We start from the raw sequence: 14,912 nt of genomic DNA on the forward strand, positions 1-14,912 counted from the left end.
GGGCGGCAACAGCTTGGACGTACCACTAAAACGGATAGCGTCAGCTGTGCTCGCCACAGTCATGACAAGCGAGCAGAGAACTACAAACCCTTCAACATTCCAAAGGTCCTGAGTAGAGAGAATTGTTTATTTAAACCACATAAAATGCATATATAGGAAACTTCTCTATTTAGGAAGCTGGCGGCCTGCACACAGCATTGCACAGATAAAAATATACGACTTTCAACACAGATCGAAATACCTTCACATTTTAAAAATCAAGAGTTCTCTACACAAGTTTCAAGCTGACAGAATCCAAATTATGAGTTTTCATATACAGCTTTCACTTGTATTAAACACATTTATTTACAACATGGACAGAGAATAGGGGCTATTAAGGCCATTTTCTCATATTGTACTGTTAAACACCGCAAAATATGTACATTAGTACAACCTAATATAGGCAAAGGTTCTGAAAATCATTTTTCTTGGTTTAACGTAATTGAGCGTCAATTTGGGGAGAGGAGACAGCTTGTCATTAGCACCGAGCTCCATCACCATCACCATGCACGCTTCTGATCCTGCCAGTAGCCAGCAGGCTGGGGGTGTCCCATGCTCAGAGGGGCGTGCACCTCACACCTGAGTGCAGGGTCATGGGTAGGTGCACAGGCCATCCAGGTAAGGGCACCTGACTGCCCTCCCAATTCCACCTCCTTCCAATTTATAACAAGGTCCGAAGAGTTGATGGCATTCCCAAAGGGAGCCATGCGGAAAGGACAGTCACAAGGTGCGTGGCAGGGCTGGGGGCAGGACTCCACGCCGAGAAGCAGCTGCCAGCAGCCACTACAAGACCCCGGGCTCACCTGCGGTGCCTGCTGTGCCCGGGGTGGTCCCGCTCATAGCGGCGGCCAGTTCGCTCATATGACCGAGAACGCTCCCGCCTTTCTTCTCGGTAGTAATGACTTTTCTTCTTGTACTTCCCAGGATTCTCTGCCCGCTCCCGCGAGCGGCTTCGAGAACGGGATGAGCTCCGGCTTCGAGACTTTGGAGGCTTCTGGGCAGGGTATTTGCAGTCCCTGGACTTGGTGTAGCTCCTCACCTTGGAGCCCTTGTATGGGACACCAGGACGCACCTGTCTCGGGGGTGAGTCACTGCGGCTCCGTGAGCGGCTCTGGGACTTGGACCCACTGGATGTCGACCCACTGTCGCTTTTCCTAGGGGAAGGAAGGAGACACCACCACTCTGGTGACCATTTGTCTCAATCAGAACCCACAGACACACCACGATAGGTTCATGGAGATGTGAGCCCCCACTCCACAGGGAACCCCTTTGTGCCCCGGGTGAGCCAAGCAGTACATACCTCCTCTTCGGGGAGGCGGACCCTGATTGGGACCTTGAGGGGCTCTGCTCACGGCTTCGGCTCCGACTCTCTCTCCCCTTCGGCAAGCTGTGAGGGGAATGACAGTCAGATGTGGGGTCCTCCCAACCAGCCCCCAGCAGTCACAAAGGCAGCATGTGCTGCATGTTCTTACCCATTCACTGGGCTGTCGGCCTTGGCTTTCTTAGAAGCCTCTGCTTTCCTCTTGGTATTCTTCACAGAAAGCGGAGAGGGCTTACTCCCCTTGCCTTCTTTGGGGGATTCTATAAGAATCAAGTACAAGGAGTTAAAATCCAACCAAAAGAAAACCATTTTAATAAGGAATAAGAGTTGGCAAAGTTAAGACATGGCCATTCCAGGGGACAGACGCTGACAAGGACTTTCTGCTCCTGGCCTAGGATCTGACAGTACAACCTACTGCCCTCAACTTATAAACTCGTAATCAAAGGACAAGCTCCTGGGGTGGATATGGAAAACAGGAGAAGGTTGCCTACACCCTCTGCTATGAACACAGAAACACTGTACCTTCCCTCCCCTCCAGGGTTCCCCCCATACCCTCATAAGGTCTCTCGAGGTCATCAGAGCCTGACTTTTGAATGCAGAGAGCTCCAACAAGCTGCTGATTCAATCCCAAGAGGGCTCTAAGGGAAGGCCTGTTCCCTTAGATGAGGGGTTGGGCTCTGTGCTTCCCACACTCACCAAGCTTAGGGGCGGGTGAGAACCCAGATGTGCTGTCCAGAACCTGCGTGCTGCCAGCCAGCAAGCCCTTCGCCTGTGCCTTTGCCTCCTCAATAGCATGCTTTCTCTTTTCCACTTCACTTTCCAGATGTGTTAAGTCCACCTGCAAGAGCCACCACCACCAATTCAGAACTAGAAGCCAGATGGCTTCTCATCTAATACAAAATACATGGGTCACTTTAAGAACCTTTTTCCGCGTATACAGCTGCAGAATTTTTAAGCAGATCTCCTGGATTTCTTCTTCAGTTGCTCCAAACAAAAGAAACCAGTGGGGGCGATTAGGCAGAGGAATCTGTAAGCACAAACACCGCGTTAGGCTTTTTTTTGGCACAGCAGGCAGCAAGAATGTTTTCAGTATCTGAGGGTGGACTTTGAGTGGTACGGTGGAGGCAATCAAAAGCAGCGCACACAGGCATCTGTAGGCAAGGACTGACCTCAAGCGTACGGGCAGCAAGGTAAATGCAGGCACAGGCGATGCTCTCAGGTTGGAACCTCACAAACACGTCTGTGCGAAGACTGTCGTTCATGTAGTTCCTGAAAGGCAAATGCAGGGGCATTACAGCAACCAATACCCAGCCCTCTATCCGCACATCTACCTCTAGACAAGGTGCTCCCCCTCTCTAAGAACTCTACTGCCAGGGCTGAGGGCACGGCAGTAGGGGAGCCTCAAGAGCTACTAGAGAAACATCCTAGCTGCTCTTTTTGTATACAGGACAGGGAGACAGAGAAACTATATGTCAAAACAAAACATAACCGGGGGGGAAAAAAAAGCTGGCTGAATGTCAGACAATACATATTGCTATGAAAGAGAACCAATTTTAACTTCACTTTTCCCTCAGTCTTGGCCTGCTCTCATGCAAAGCACAATGCCTGGGGAAGGAAAATGTCCACTGTAGTGGTTAAAATGCATCTGAATAAAGACGTCTAAATGCTCAAAATCCACAGTGCAGAGAAACATGCAAACTCAAAGGAAGGGGTCCAAGCTTTAGCCCAGGGGGGGCTTTTTCTGGGGCCAATGTCCTCTTCTGGTCCATCTTCCAAGGTGCGCGCAGCCTGCCCACTTGATGACAGAGGCACAGCTTCCAAAGGTAGTCCACTTTCAGGAGAAGGTACCCATGGTGCAATCCAGGCGCACAGGGACATCCTGCAGGAGGGTTGGCACCCCAAGGAAGTCTTCTTCTCAGCCTTATCAAAGAACTGTTTCCAAATTGTCCCATTGCAACAAGGAGTCTTAAAGTGGAACATTCATAAAATCAGACAACAACAACAAAATACTAAAAGTTTCATCACAATCAGTACATTTGGAGAACTTTATCGTACTTTAAACATGTAAATAAAATATGTGTTACCAAAAGTTAAAAGGTTTTAAATTGACTGTATTTTCAATAGTTTACTTTAGATATACTGCTCTAAAATTTACTAGCCCAAAACCAGACCTCATACTAGCTCCATCAACATTGCAGAAATGGGATTAATCCCACAGGAAACAACTGAATAGGCATTTGTCAGAGGGCCGTGGACTTACTGCTCCTAATATACCCCACTACAGCCACCCTCCAGTCAGGCTGCACTCATGAGACCAGGCCCAGGACCTTTTTCTTGCCCACCACCCCAGAGACCTTTGGTCCCATCCCTGAAGGATATATGATACAAACCCACTCAGAGCTTTCTAAACAGTCACTTCTACCGGCACCACCATCAGCATCAGTTCTGAATGCCCTCTCAGGACCCCAAAGGTGACCAAGGAACAACTTTGCGAATAAATGGTTCCAACATTTTATACACAATCATCAGTAGTGATTATTTTTGATCATAATATAGAAAACTCCAGTTATCAGATAGTAAAAATAAGATTGATCCATTAACTTATAAGTCCTAAAAAGTAAGTCTTCAAAAACATGTATTTAAATAAACTCTACTTTAAATAGTTACAATAGTTACAAAGTATCATGGGATCATTTAAAGATGCACACCTTTTACCACAGAGTAGCAGTGCCTCATTGCTGGGAAAAGCAACAGAAACAATGCCACAACCCCCACACTGCCCATCAGAGTTCCCATCAGCCAATTGGTCACTTCCATTCTTACGGCTTTCCACACCACCCTTTTTTCCCCTTTTTCTTTTTCTTTTCAGAAAAAGGTGTTGCATCTTTATTATACAGGTGCAGCATGATTTTAAAGGGACAAAATTCAAGTTGAGACAGTTATCAAGTCTATAATCAGTACATTATTAAGGCAGAACAGAAAATGAACAAGAAGCACAGTCCCAGAGAACCACACGCAGCAGCGGCCATTACTATACTATCGTTGGCATACCACCGGTCTAGAGCCAGCCTTCTGTGGAGAGCCTGCATTGGATTGGCTGAAGACGGCCGCTGTCCTGCACCAAAGCGCTTGGACAGCAGAGGAGAAGTCTTAGTCACTTACCCTCAGAGGCCTTTGATTGAAAGAGTACAGAAAAGAAAAGTCAAAATGGGTTCTCTATTAAATACATCATAGCACCAGACAATTCAGTCAGCAAAAATATGACCCTTACAGACTTAACTCCATAGAAAGATTCACCAGGGCACCCCAAACCCTAAGCTGTTACCCCAGGCTTCAGTTCTAGCTATACCCCTCTGCCTCCCAGATTTATCACAGGGAAGCCATTTCACAGTGGACAAGACCACCATGTCAACTTGGATACCTAAGGTCTCCACTTTTCCTTGAGGAAGACCTCTGGTGGGCCAAGGACGGGAGGGGAGAGACCACCTTACCGTTAGGCCAGTGCCTGCATTTTGGGAAGCTGACTGGAATTTACACAGCAGTAGCACTGGGCACTCCAGACAACTCCAGCCCACAGTCACAGGCCTGACTACCCACTGCCCAAAGGGCCTCAAACGAACACAGTATGACACTGCCCTTGCTGGTCCCAACAACAAAGAAAATCAACTCACCATGACGTCTGGACCAGGTGTTGGTTACGCTCACACTCTAACACCTGAAGGTACATAACGATTATCTGGAAGATACGGGTCAGGAAGTTATTACCGTGCATCTTGAGAACCAAGCACTCAGATCTCTGGGGCGTCCATGCAGCAAGTTAGAGCCTCATGCTAGATTCAAAGACTGAGATCCTGGTCACACCGGCGACAGCTCAGTGAAGGTGAGCGTTGCTGACGCACCTGCTCCCTGCTCTGGCGACTGGCAGCAAGCATGTAGGTGAAGACAAGCAACCCTGTGGCCGAAGGCTTTCTGCTCACGGCCAGTCCCATGCTTGTCTTCAATACCTTTTCCACCAGTGATATTAGCCTGCCCCAAACATCTCTGCATCCCAATCGTCGATGTCACCAACAATATGAAAACTCTCAGCAAGTAAAGAAAAACATTTAAATCTATTGGTATTTAACCAAGTATTTGAAACAATGCTGAAAGTCAAAGTAAATAAAAGGGATACAAGATAACCCACCAACAAAAGGAGAGGTGAATTAAAAGATGCAGACAGCCATCTTTTGTCACAACACATGCTGTTCAAATACAACACAGGAGCTATCTCAGCAATGAAAATAGCATACGCTGCAGAACAAGTTCAGTTCAGTTCGGTCTTCTACCCATTCCCTCATGACAGAAAGGAAAGCTATTCCTGACACAACTTCAGAATATAACAAACTGTTGAGAAAGAAAACTGTCTAATTGTTACAAATTTGTCACTGAAAGTGCAAACTTAAAAGATGTCATTTCCATAACCTTTTTAAATGTTATCAAAATGAGGAGCTAACACAAGGTAAGGGATGAAGAATGATTTGAGCTTATAAACTAGAATCCAAGCCAAGGAGGTATTTCAATCCTCTCTGGAGCCTTGACTCGCTGTGAAAATGGAGAAAGCTGAGACGCACACTGCACACTGAACCCCATACCCACCTTGTGAGGGTGCTTCACGTGCACACAGAAGCCCAGCTCTTTGAGAACTCGTCTTTCCGCCTTTATAATTTGGTTTTTTAAGTTAACATAATCTTGATCTAACAGTAGAGGCACAGGTTTCCTACAAAGACAAAACAGGTAACCAGCATAAGGTCAAACAAAACAAGATCCTTCAAATCCTATAATTAACTCCCAAGGGAAAACTTAAAGACACAAGGCAGACATGACTAAAAAAAAAAAAAGAACTTCACTCCCTGTTAACAAACACAGGGAAATTCAGTGCTAACTAGCCCTACTCTCAGCCAAGTTCCCCCATAAGCATAATAAACACCAACTAAACACTAGGGTGGTGCTGTAAGATAAGCACTGGATTGCTAACCACAAGGTTGGCGGTTCAAACCCACCAGCCACTCTTTGGAAACCCTATACAGGGTCACTATGAGTTGGAACTGACTTGATGGCACTGACAACTAACAGTGGTGGGGCTCAGCTCTCAGCACAGAGTAGCTAACGTACTTAGTGTAACTTAAATACATTACGTGTTTGAATTGGAAAACTAAAGAACTGAAGAAAGAGCGACAATTCACAGGTAAAGCTGAGTTTCCCAGAGGAATTCCACCTATATTAGGAGTACAAAGTCAGGGATGCATTTTACTTGGTTCTCAACCAGGTGCAATTTTGACATCCCTGGGACAATTGGCAGTATCTGGAGACATTTTTGGCTGCCACAACTGAGGGGTTCCAGGGTGGCCCTGTAGGATAAGCACTGAACTGTGGTAAGCACAAGGTGGGTGGTTCAAACCCATCAGCCACTCCTCAGAAACCCTACACAGGGTTGCCATGAGTCAGAACCAACTTGATGGCACTTAACAACTGAGGGGTACCACTGGCACTTACTGAGTAGGAGTAGGGGCGTTACTCAACACCAGATGGTAGACAGGCTAGTCCCCTGCAACACTGCCCCATCATCCAATCCCAGACACCCACAGTGTCAAGATGGGCACTCCCTACTCGCGAGCGCTCAGACATGTAGTAAACAAGACAGGGCCTGGGCAAACAAGGAAGCCATCTCCAGCAAAACGGTAGCCATGGGGCCTGGTATGACGGGACACCAGGGTTTAGTCTGGATTATTGGATGAGCTGTCAATTTAAAACCTCACCCCGAGCTTTGTTACAACTGGGCCATAAAAACCAGGAGAGATACTGACAACGTGAGTGGAAGACTCACTTTTTCTCTCGCAGGTGTCGGAGGCGATGAAACACATTGATGACGTCCCGGATACGTCGTGGAGCCTCTTCGATTTTGGAGGCCAGGTGTACGCAGGCCATCGACACGTGCTGAAAAGGTAAACAAGGCGACACAGGTGTTGGTTCTGCTCCCAAGAAGCCGCCAAAGAACGAAAAGGAGGAGGAACAGGAAGGAGGTACAGAGGTTCGGGAATTCGGGAAAGGCGGGTCCAGGCCGCCTGTTCATCGGAGCGTATTTCCCTGTAGGAAAAAGACCCTTACCTCCATGGAATACTTCACAAACGACTTGGTATAAAAGAACCGCTGGAATAACACCTGCCCGGTAGCCATGGCCACCTGAAAAAGGAGTTTCCCATTATTTCTAAACGCTCAACTTAAAAGGGTTTCACAGTTAAACGCAAATCGCCGGGCCTGATTTTTCTCCTAAGACAGAACCCACGCCCAAACCGTTTCCCACAAAGGATCGGCCGCCTAGCTCCCGAGAGAGGGCGGGGGAGGGGGTGCACTGGGCCCAGCCCGGCCGCCAACAAAGACCAGGCCTCTGCCGGAGCCCACCGGCAGTTAACCGGCCCGAAGCTCGAGGCAGCAACCTCACCTGCGGCAGACGGAGCAGGATGCCGGCCGCCTGGATGAGCTCGCAGCCCACCACGCGAAGGTCGGTCTCCGTGTCGGTGTCGAGGCCGCTCGACATGGACGGCGTGAAGCGAAGCTTGTCGTCGGGCAGCAGGCAGTTCTCCAAGGTGATAAGCACCCCGGAGTACAACCTATCCCCGATCAGCACGCCCTGAGACCCAGGAGCTGCGCTTCCCGCGCCCGGAACCCCAGCCGCTGCAGCAGGAACCACAGGCCCAGGGGCCCCGGCCGCGGCCGTCGCCGCTGCCGCCGCCATTTTGTGCCGCCGACTTCCCTTCGGCTCCTTCCCGGCAGGGCGGCTCCTCACGACGCTCTACGGCCGTCGCTCCGCCTCGCCACGCTCTATTGGCTCGGCCTACAGGAGGCCCGGCTGTGCATGGCTGTGATTGGCTGCGTGTCCCCGCCCATCAGCGTCGCGCTTGACGCAGACGCCAGGAATCCGCGCGAGCGGGGGCGGGCTCGTTACCCAGGGGGCTTCGCGGCTCCTGGGCGAGGCGGCCTTAACCCGGAAGCCGCGCCTAACCTGGGGCTGAGACCCGAGCTGGGGCTGGGCCTCTCTTCTGACTGCGACGTGAAAACTCGGGCGTTCCCACTCTGGCCCCGGAGCGGAAAGGTCCCGGCGGCTGAGTTCCGTCTCGGCTGGGTCAAGTAGAACGACCCCCAATCTGCCATCCCCACAGGGCCCTCCCGCTCTGTTCAGCTGGGATGGGTTCTAGGAGGCTGCCTCCTGTTTGTCAAGAGCATGGTTGTTGTTATGTGCCGTGGAGTCGGTTTCAACTTACACCGACCCTGTACAGGATTTCTGAGGTTGTAACGGAGCTCTGGTAGCGTAGTGGTTATGAATCGGGCTGCGAACCTTAAGGTCAGCGGTTCGAAACTACCAGCCGCTCTGCAGGAGAAAGATGAGGCTTTTCTACTCCCGTAAGGATTTACACCCTCGGAAACCCTGTGCAGGGTCGCTATGGGTCGGAACCGACTCAAAGACACTTAACAACAACAAAGGAGCTCTGGTAGCGTAATGGTTAAGAATCGGGCTGCTAACCTCAAGGTCGGGCTGCTAACCTCAAGGTCGGCAGTTCGAATCTACCAGCCTTCGGCGGGAGAAAGATGAGGAGTTCTGCTCCCGTAAAGATTTACTGCCTCGGAAACCCTGTGCAGGGTCACTATGAGTCGGAACCGACTCCACGGTACTTAACAACAACAAAATGTTTACGAGAGCAAAAAGCCTCATCTTTTCTCCCACAGGAACAGCTGGTAGTTTCCAACTACTGACCGTGAGATTAGCAACCCGATTCGTAACCACTACAAGAGCATGGTGGAGGGTGGAAATGTGGGATGCTTTCCTAGCAGGAATCTGATAGAGCTTGGTATATCGCCCTGTAGCCCATCACCTGGCATGCAGCAACGGATAAATTGCCAGAATTAATAGGGCAACTGGTATGGTCATTATTCATCAAACTTTACTAACTCCAAGGGTTCGGGACACAGAAGTAACACCAGGCAATTTCACCAAGTTATCTTCAAAATTCAGTCCACGGGAAGAGAGATGGATCAGTGACTGAATGGAAACATACGCTCAGGAGCTCTGGTAGTTGGACTGCTAACCTCAAGGTCAGCAATTTGAAACTACCAGCCATTCCGCAGAAGAAAGGTGAAGCTTTCTGCTCCTATTAAGATGGACTGCCCCTGAAACCCCATGCAGGGTAACTATGAGTCCACAGCACACCACCAGCACACCACCGTAAAGGCCCTGACAGTTTGGTGGAAGGTAGTTCTCCAAGATTCCAGCTGGAATTCAAGGGATTCCAATGGAGGGAGTGAGGCTGCTAGGCCAAAGAGATCAGCAGGAGTCAGGCCAGAGTCCAGGCACCCATGGAACCCTGGGGAGCCGTTGGCTAGGGGTTGTGCATTTGTGACTTCTTCCCTTTGGTCACTATTAAGATGCAAGACCCTGCCTAGTTCTGGTCAGCCAGCGGCAGTGCTGCCGTTATACTTCATGGAATGAACAGATGCTGCAATTGATAACGCTACACAAGTCATCCCACACATTCACTAGGACTAGTGTAAGGCCCACTGTGAAGATGGCATGGAAGCCTGGGGAAGAGTAGGGGAAAGACCAGGAAGTAGTTTCAGGCACTAAGTAGTCAATGACATCACACCCAACTCAAAGTGATGCAAACCCAGAGATCTCCATTGGTTCTTGCTCCCTGAAGACTCCAGTTGTGGGACTGGCTTCTGGGGAGACTTGCATCAGCAGTTTTAATAAAGCCACTGGAGTATCCAATAAGCAAGCTGGTTTGAGTTCACCTATCTCCCCTAGCCCCCAGCACACCAGAAAATGACACAGGCCCCCTCTTTCTGGAAGCCCCAGTAAATATGTTTCTTCTCAACCTTGCCTGGGTTGCTTGTCTGTACCTGAACAATGATGAGCAGAGTGGTCAAAAGTTGATAGCTCCAAAAGCTGTAGCAAGGAAAATGTGGGTCCTGTGCCAAAGCGGGTACAGTCTACAACTCCCACCTTCCTTCATCAAGATGAAACCTACGAGTTCAGTCCTCCGTTGTGTTCACCTCCACCCTATACCGATGAGCACTGTACACTGAGCAGCGCCAAGCTCACTTCCAGAAAGCCACAGCATCAGACTTGGCCCCTGTCCTGACTTCCAAATGCTTATGGCCAGAACCATTCTGTGAATGGGGACAAGGACGTTCACGTATTAGCCAAGGTGGTTGCAGTGAGTTTGGAGATGAGAGGTACAAGAACCAGTCTGTGCAGTGAGAGATGATGCTGAGTGCAAGGGAAGGGCCCAGAATGGCTTCCTGATGACTACTGGTGAAGGTGAGAAAGGTGGCATCACCTATAGGGGAAGTCCCGGGCCAGCAGGTGAACATGTGCTGTAGGACTTGGGGAGGACAAGTGCCCACAAAGAGTGAGAGCTGAGTGGCCCATGGGATCAAAGCCGGAGTGTCTGTGTGATCTAGGCTTTGGTGTGAGCAGCCTGAGGCATGATGGGTAGAGTGACAGGCAGAGGAGAGAAGGCAAGGGGGACAGTCACATGGCTAAGAAGGCAGGCCATGGTAGCAGAGGGAGACAAAGATGGAGAGTTCATGGCAGGTGAGAGATCAGAGCACAGGGCAGCCTGATCCAGAGTGGAAGAGGAAAAGTGTGGACATCTCTGCATGAAGGTGGTCTCAGCTCACTGTGGTCAGGAAGTGGACGAGGGACAGGCAGCATGAGGAGGGTAGGTAGAGCTGCGGTGAGGCTGTGTCCGCTAGAGAGCTCGTTGAGAAGGGATTCTAGGCTGGACTTCATGGAGGGTGCCAGCCTACCTGTGGGAAAGCAGGACAGGTGAGCAGAGGGGGCTGAGGAACTGAGGCTGGCATGGCTCAAGAGCGGATCACAGAGTACCTGCTACATGTAGCAGAAAATGGGGAGACCAGAGAGGGAGAGGTGAGGTCCAAGAACAGGTATGAGGAATCCAGTCAGAGGGACTCATACAAAGTCCAGAAGAGTTTGTCCTGGAAGTATCCAAGGATGTCCAACCTGAGTTGGGATACAGCTCCAGGAACTGGGAAGCCAAGTGTGAAGTGGGCCACCCAAGCTGGGAGCAGCATTTAGAGACATGCCGTAAACACTTCAATCTACAGATGACTATCTTGGAGAATAAGCAGCAGCAAGCTCGGGTGTATCCCATAACCCAGAACCTCTTGGGCACTAAGTACTCTTCCTAGGCCACTCCCAAGATAAGCACACCCCGCCAAGCCATAGCAAGTGCACTATCGGGGTACCATTTGGTGGATGCCAGAAACACAACTTGCAAAGCAGAACACAATACAAACTTTATTTTTACCATCTCTGTAAGGCAAGTCTGTGAACCTATCCCAACAGGAGGAAGACAGTACCATTCTCTCACACTAATGAGATATAAATACACATTTGTAAATTGGCTTCCAAACTTTCCTCTTGCTGTTAGTCGGTGTGACCATCAGGGGAAAGCCAGCCAATGGGAGTGGACTCTCAGTGATAGTGCACCACTCGGGAGAACACACCTTCAGGCTCCTTCCCATCCCCCAAGGCAGCAGCAAATCCCTCCTCTCGCCTCCTTTTGGCCAAAGCGGCCAAAGATTTAAAAGTCTTTGGCTCATAGATAGCCAGGTCTGCAAGCACTTTCCTGTTGAGCTCCACCTGGCACTGGAAAAGAAGAGAGCAAAGACTAGAGTTCAGACAGTCACTTGGCCAGACCCAGTGCTATCCCATATAGCTGCCTCTCTAGAAGGAAGGCTTGTTGTGTATGTACGGTGTGTCAGCACCGTGGTTTTACAGGATGGGGGACACATCAGGCAAAGCTACAAACACAAGGGCCCCAAGGAAGCTGCAGGACAGGAGGAGGAAGGCAAGACTGGGATCTGATCCTGGGGCCAGCCTCCTTCAGGGTCTACAGTGATCACTGAGAACAGCACCTGCTGGCCTAGGGTAACCCCTAAGTCAACCCAGAAGAAAAAAACCCAGTCCTCACTTTACAAAGGTTTTTGTGAGACCCAGACTAAGTGTGCAAGGCCCGGATGTAGAGGGTGGACAGGAGGCACATACTGAGCATCCCCATCCCCTCAGGGGCATCGAGCTGATAGTCTACTAACAGGTAAAACCATCGGTTACATTAGAGAGCAAACAAACACTGCTGGAAAAGGTTACACAGCAGGCAAGGATGGGGTGGCCCTGGCTCACCACAAGGGACCTGTGTGCCTTCCAGCGAAGTCCTCTCCATTCTTGAGCCTCTGTTTCCATCAGTAACATGGAACACCACGCTTAAGTAAACTATCGGGATATTTGTAATGTGCCAAAGGTGGGACCTGGTTAGGCACACAGGACAACAGGCGGCCCGTGACTTAAATTGCCACTAGCAGGACAAAGAAGGGAGTTGCGAGCCCTCTGGCTGCTAGGTCCTACCAAGTGCAGAAAGTAGTATCAGGGCATAGCCAGCAGCTCTGCCTGCTGTACCGTGCGCTGGACTCATGCCTCACGTGACTGTTTCTGCAGATAGCCAAGACTTCTCATAAGACCTCTGTCCTCACCATACCTTAATTAAACTGCCAACCAAGGCTGGGTACTTCAGGCCATGCTCCTGGGAAGCAGCTGTGATTCGATTGATCCAAAGCTGAAGTAAGAAAGGAAAAAGGTTCCAAATAATTAGTTCGGAATACTACATGTACATCTCCCAGCAAAGACCTTACAGATCTAAAGTATATATTTAAAAAGGTAAAATAAAAAAGTATTTTTTACTCAGCAAAGGTTGATACTCCTCACACCAAATACCACCTTCAATTTCTAGATGCTAAGTAGGGAATTCACATGCTGTAAGGCACAGCATCGATTCAGCGCACATTTTCTAAACAAACACTAAGTGCCACATCGGTCTAGCAAATGATCCATGTAAATGAGTAATTATAACCACCTGAGATGGGTGCTAACAAGACAAAACATTCACACAGAAGTTTCAGGACAATCATGAGGGAAGAGACCAGAAAGATCCTTGGTAGAGGACCTCACTGGCAAGGAATGTGAAGGGTCTCTTCCAAGACCCTGTAAACATGTGACCTGGCAGAGGCTAGTGGATAGCCAAGGAAAGACCTGGAAGGTCAGAGCCCCAAGGCATTATTTGTTAGAAATGAAGGATGGGAAACATTTATATAAAGGGAAATGTTAGAAATGAAGGCTGCCACTCAGTGGCTGGAACACAGCACAGCAGTGCTTCCAAGTAGCCATGCGCACCTGTTCCCCTGATCTATTAAAAAGGGTGGTTACAGAAGGGGACTCTCTCTCTATTTGTTACTCTTGCATCTAAAAACAATCCAAGCCCCTCAGAGGTGAATGTCAGGGTTTTTCAGGCGTTTGGTCTTTACCCCACGTGCCATGGGAAGCCACCAAAGGGTTTCTACACAGCAGGGAGATGTGAGCTGGAGAGGCTGGTGACTGGGCTGAGGTAGGGAGACTGGCTCTGCCTGTGACCTAGGTGAAATGATAGTGGCTGGGAGCCAGGTGGTGGCAGTGAGGAGTGAAGCGGGCAAGGATTCTGGCTAGCTGATTCTGCCTGAGGGGCAAACAGATTTTGCTAGGGCAATGGATGTGAGGTTATGAGAGAAACGACAGCCCTAGATGGAGACTGGAATTGAGCGGGAGGGCATTCTGCCCTGCACTAGAGCTGAGATGAAGGGGGCTGAAGGGCAGCTGGATTCTGCTGGGCCCACGCTTACAGTCCTCATGTTCCTCTTCTTCAATCTTCGCGCTTTTGTGCATTTCACGAAAGCTCTAATCACAGCTCTGACCGCCAAGCTGTAGCATCGATTCTTCCTTCCCCGGAAGTGCTGGATAGAAAAAAAAAAAAAAAAAGGAAACGAGGTTTGCTTCTGGGGCCAGCATCCGGAAGCCCTGGGCTTACCGAGCCCCCCTGGATGTCACAGCCCCAGTGTGCCCAGCGGCCAGCGCGACAGGTGGGGAAGGGACACAGCAGGCAGAGGGCAACCAACGGCACTCACCCGGGCGTGCTTCAGCACCTCCTGGATCCTCCAATAGCGGTCGGTGACGCGACTCCGCAGCCACAGCTGCGTCGTGAGGAAGACCATGGCGCCCACGAGTTGGCGTCCGGGGCGCTCAGCAACGCACGCACCGCTCCGCCATGTTGTCAGGGGTGGAACTGGCGGCGAAGCGCGAGCGCTTCCGAGTCAGGTCAATAGCTAACCAGGACTTCCGGGACGTCGTGCGTGCTCCTCGCGCTTAAGCCCCAGGGGCTCCTACTGTGTCCTGAGCTTCCTAGCTTGCCTTTCTCACGTCCAGGCTCCTGCCAGTTCTTGATTCAGTAAACCCCTCGGACCTCCTGCTCCGGCTGGACTCTCCGTACTGGGATGCAGCCATGAACGTAGGCGAGCATCTTTGGATGGTGCAGACATTAATTAAATTAATAGATACACGATGATGCGTGCTGTAGAAAAAAATAAAGCTGGGAAACCACCCACATATTCATGAGCTGATAAAAGGATCAAA

General features: G+C 50.1%; 2 protein-coding genes across 2 annotated transcripts; both read right to left on the reverse strand.

Moving 5' to 3' along the window:
* Window positions 1-838: 838 nt before the first annotated feature.
* CCNL2 (cyclin L2) lies at window positions 839-8,132 on the reverse strand. The gene is made up of 11 exons (XM_006871765.1): window positions 7,839-8,132; window positions 7,505-7,579; window positions 7,224-7,333; window positions 5,996-6,116; window positions 5,032-5,096; window positions 2,530-2,629; window positions 2,283-2,387; window positions 2,057-2,198; window positions 1,512-1,620; window positions 1,340-1,426; window positions 839-1,193 (listed from the first exon to the last, which is right to left on the reverse strand). The coding sequence occupies exons 1-11, from the start codon at window positions 8,130-8,132 to the stop codon at window positions 839-841; spliced, it is 1,563 nt and encodes a 520-aa protein (XP_006871827.1).
* Window positions 8,133-11,890: 3,758 nt separating this feature from the next.
* MRPL20 (mitochondrial ribosomal protein L20) lies at window positions 11,891-14,509 on the reverse strand. The gene is made up of 4 exons (XM_006871712.1): window positions 14,408-14,509; window positions 14,126-14,236; window positions 12,952-13,029; window positions 11,891-12,065 (listed from the first exon to the last, which is right to left on the reverse strand). The coding sequence occupies exons 1-4, from the start codon at window positions 14,492-14,494 to the stop codon at window positions 11,892-11,894; spliced, it is 450 nt and encodes a 149-aa protein (XP_006871774.1). The 5' UTR covers window positions 14,495-14,509; the 3' UTR covers window position 11,891.
* Between the last annotated feature and the right edge of the window lie 403 nt (window positions 14,510-14,912).

The sequence above is a fragment of the Chrysochloris asiatica genome, unplaced genomic scaffold, assembly GCF_000296735.1.
Source record: "Chrysochloris asiatica unplaced genomic scaffold, ChrAsi1.0 scaffold00173, whole genome shotgun sequence".
In the NCBI taxonomy this organism is placed as follows: domain Eukaryota; kingdom Metazoa; phylum Chordata; class Mammalia; order Afrosoricida; family Chrysochloridae; genus Chrysochloris; species Chrysochloris asiatica.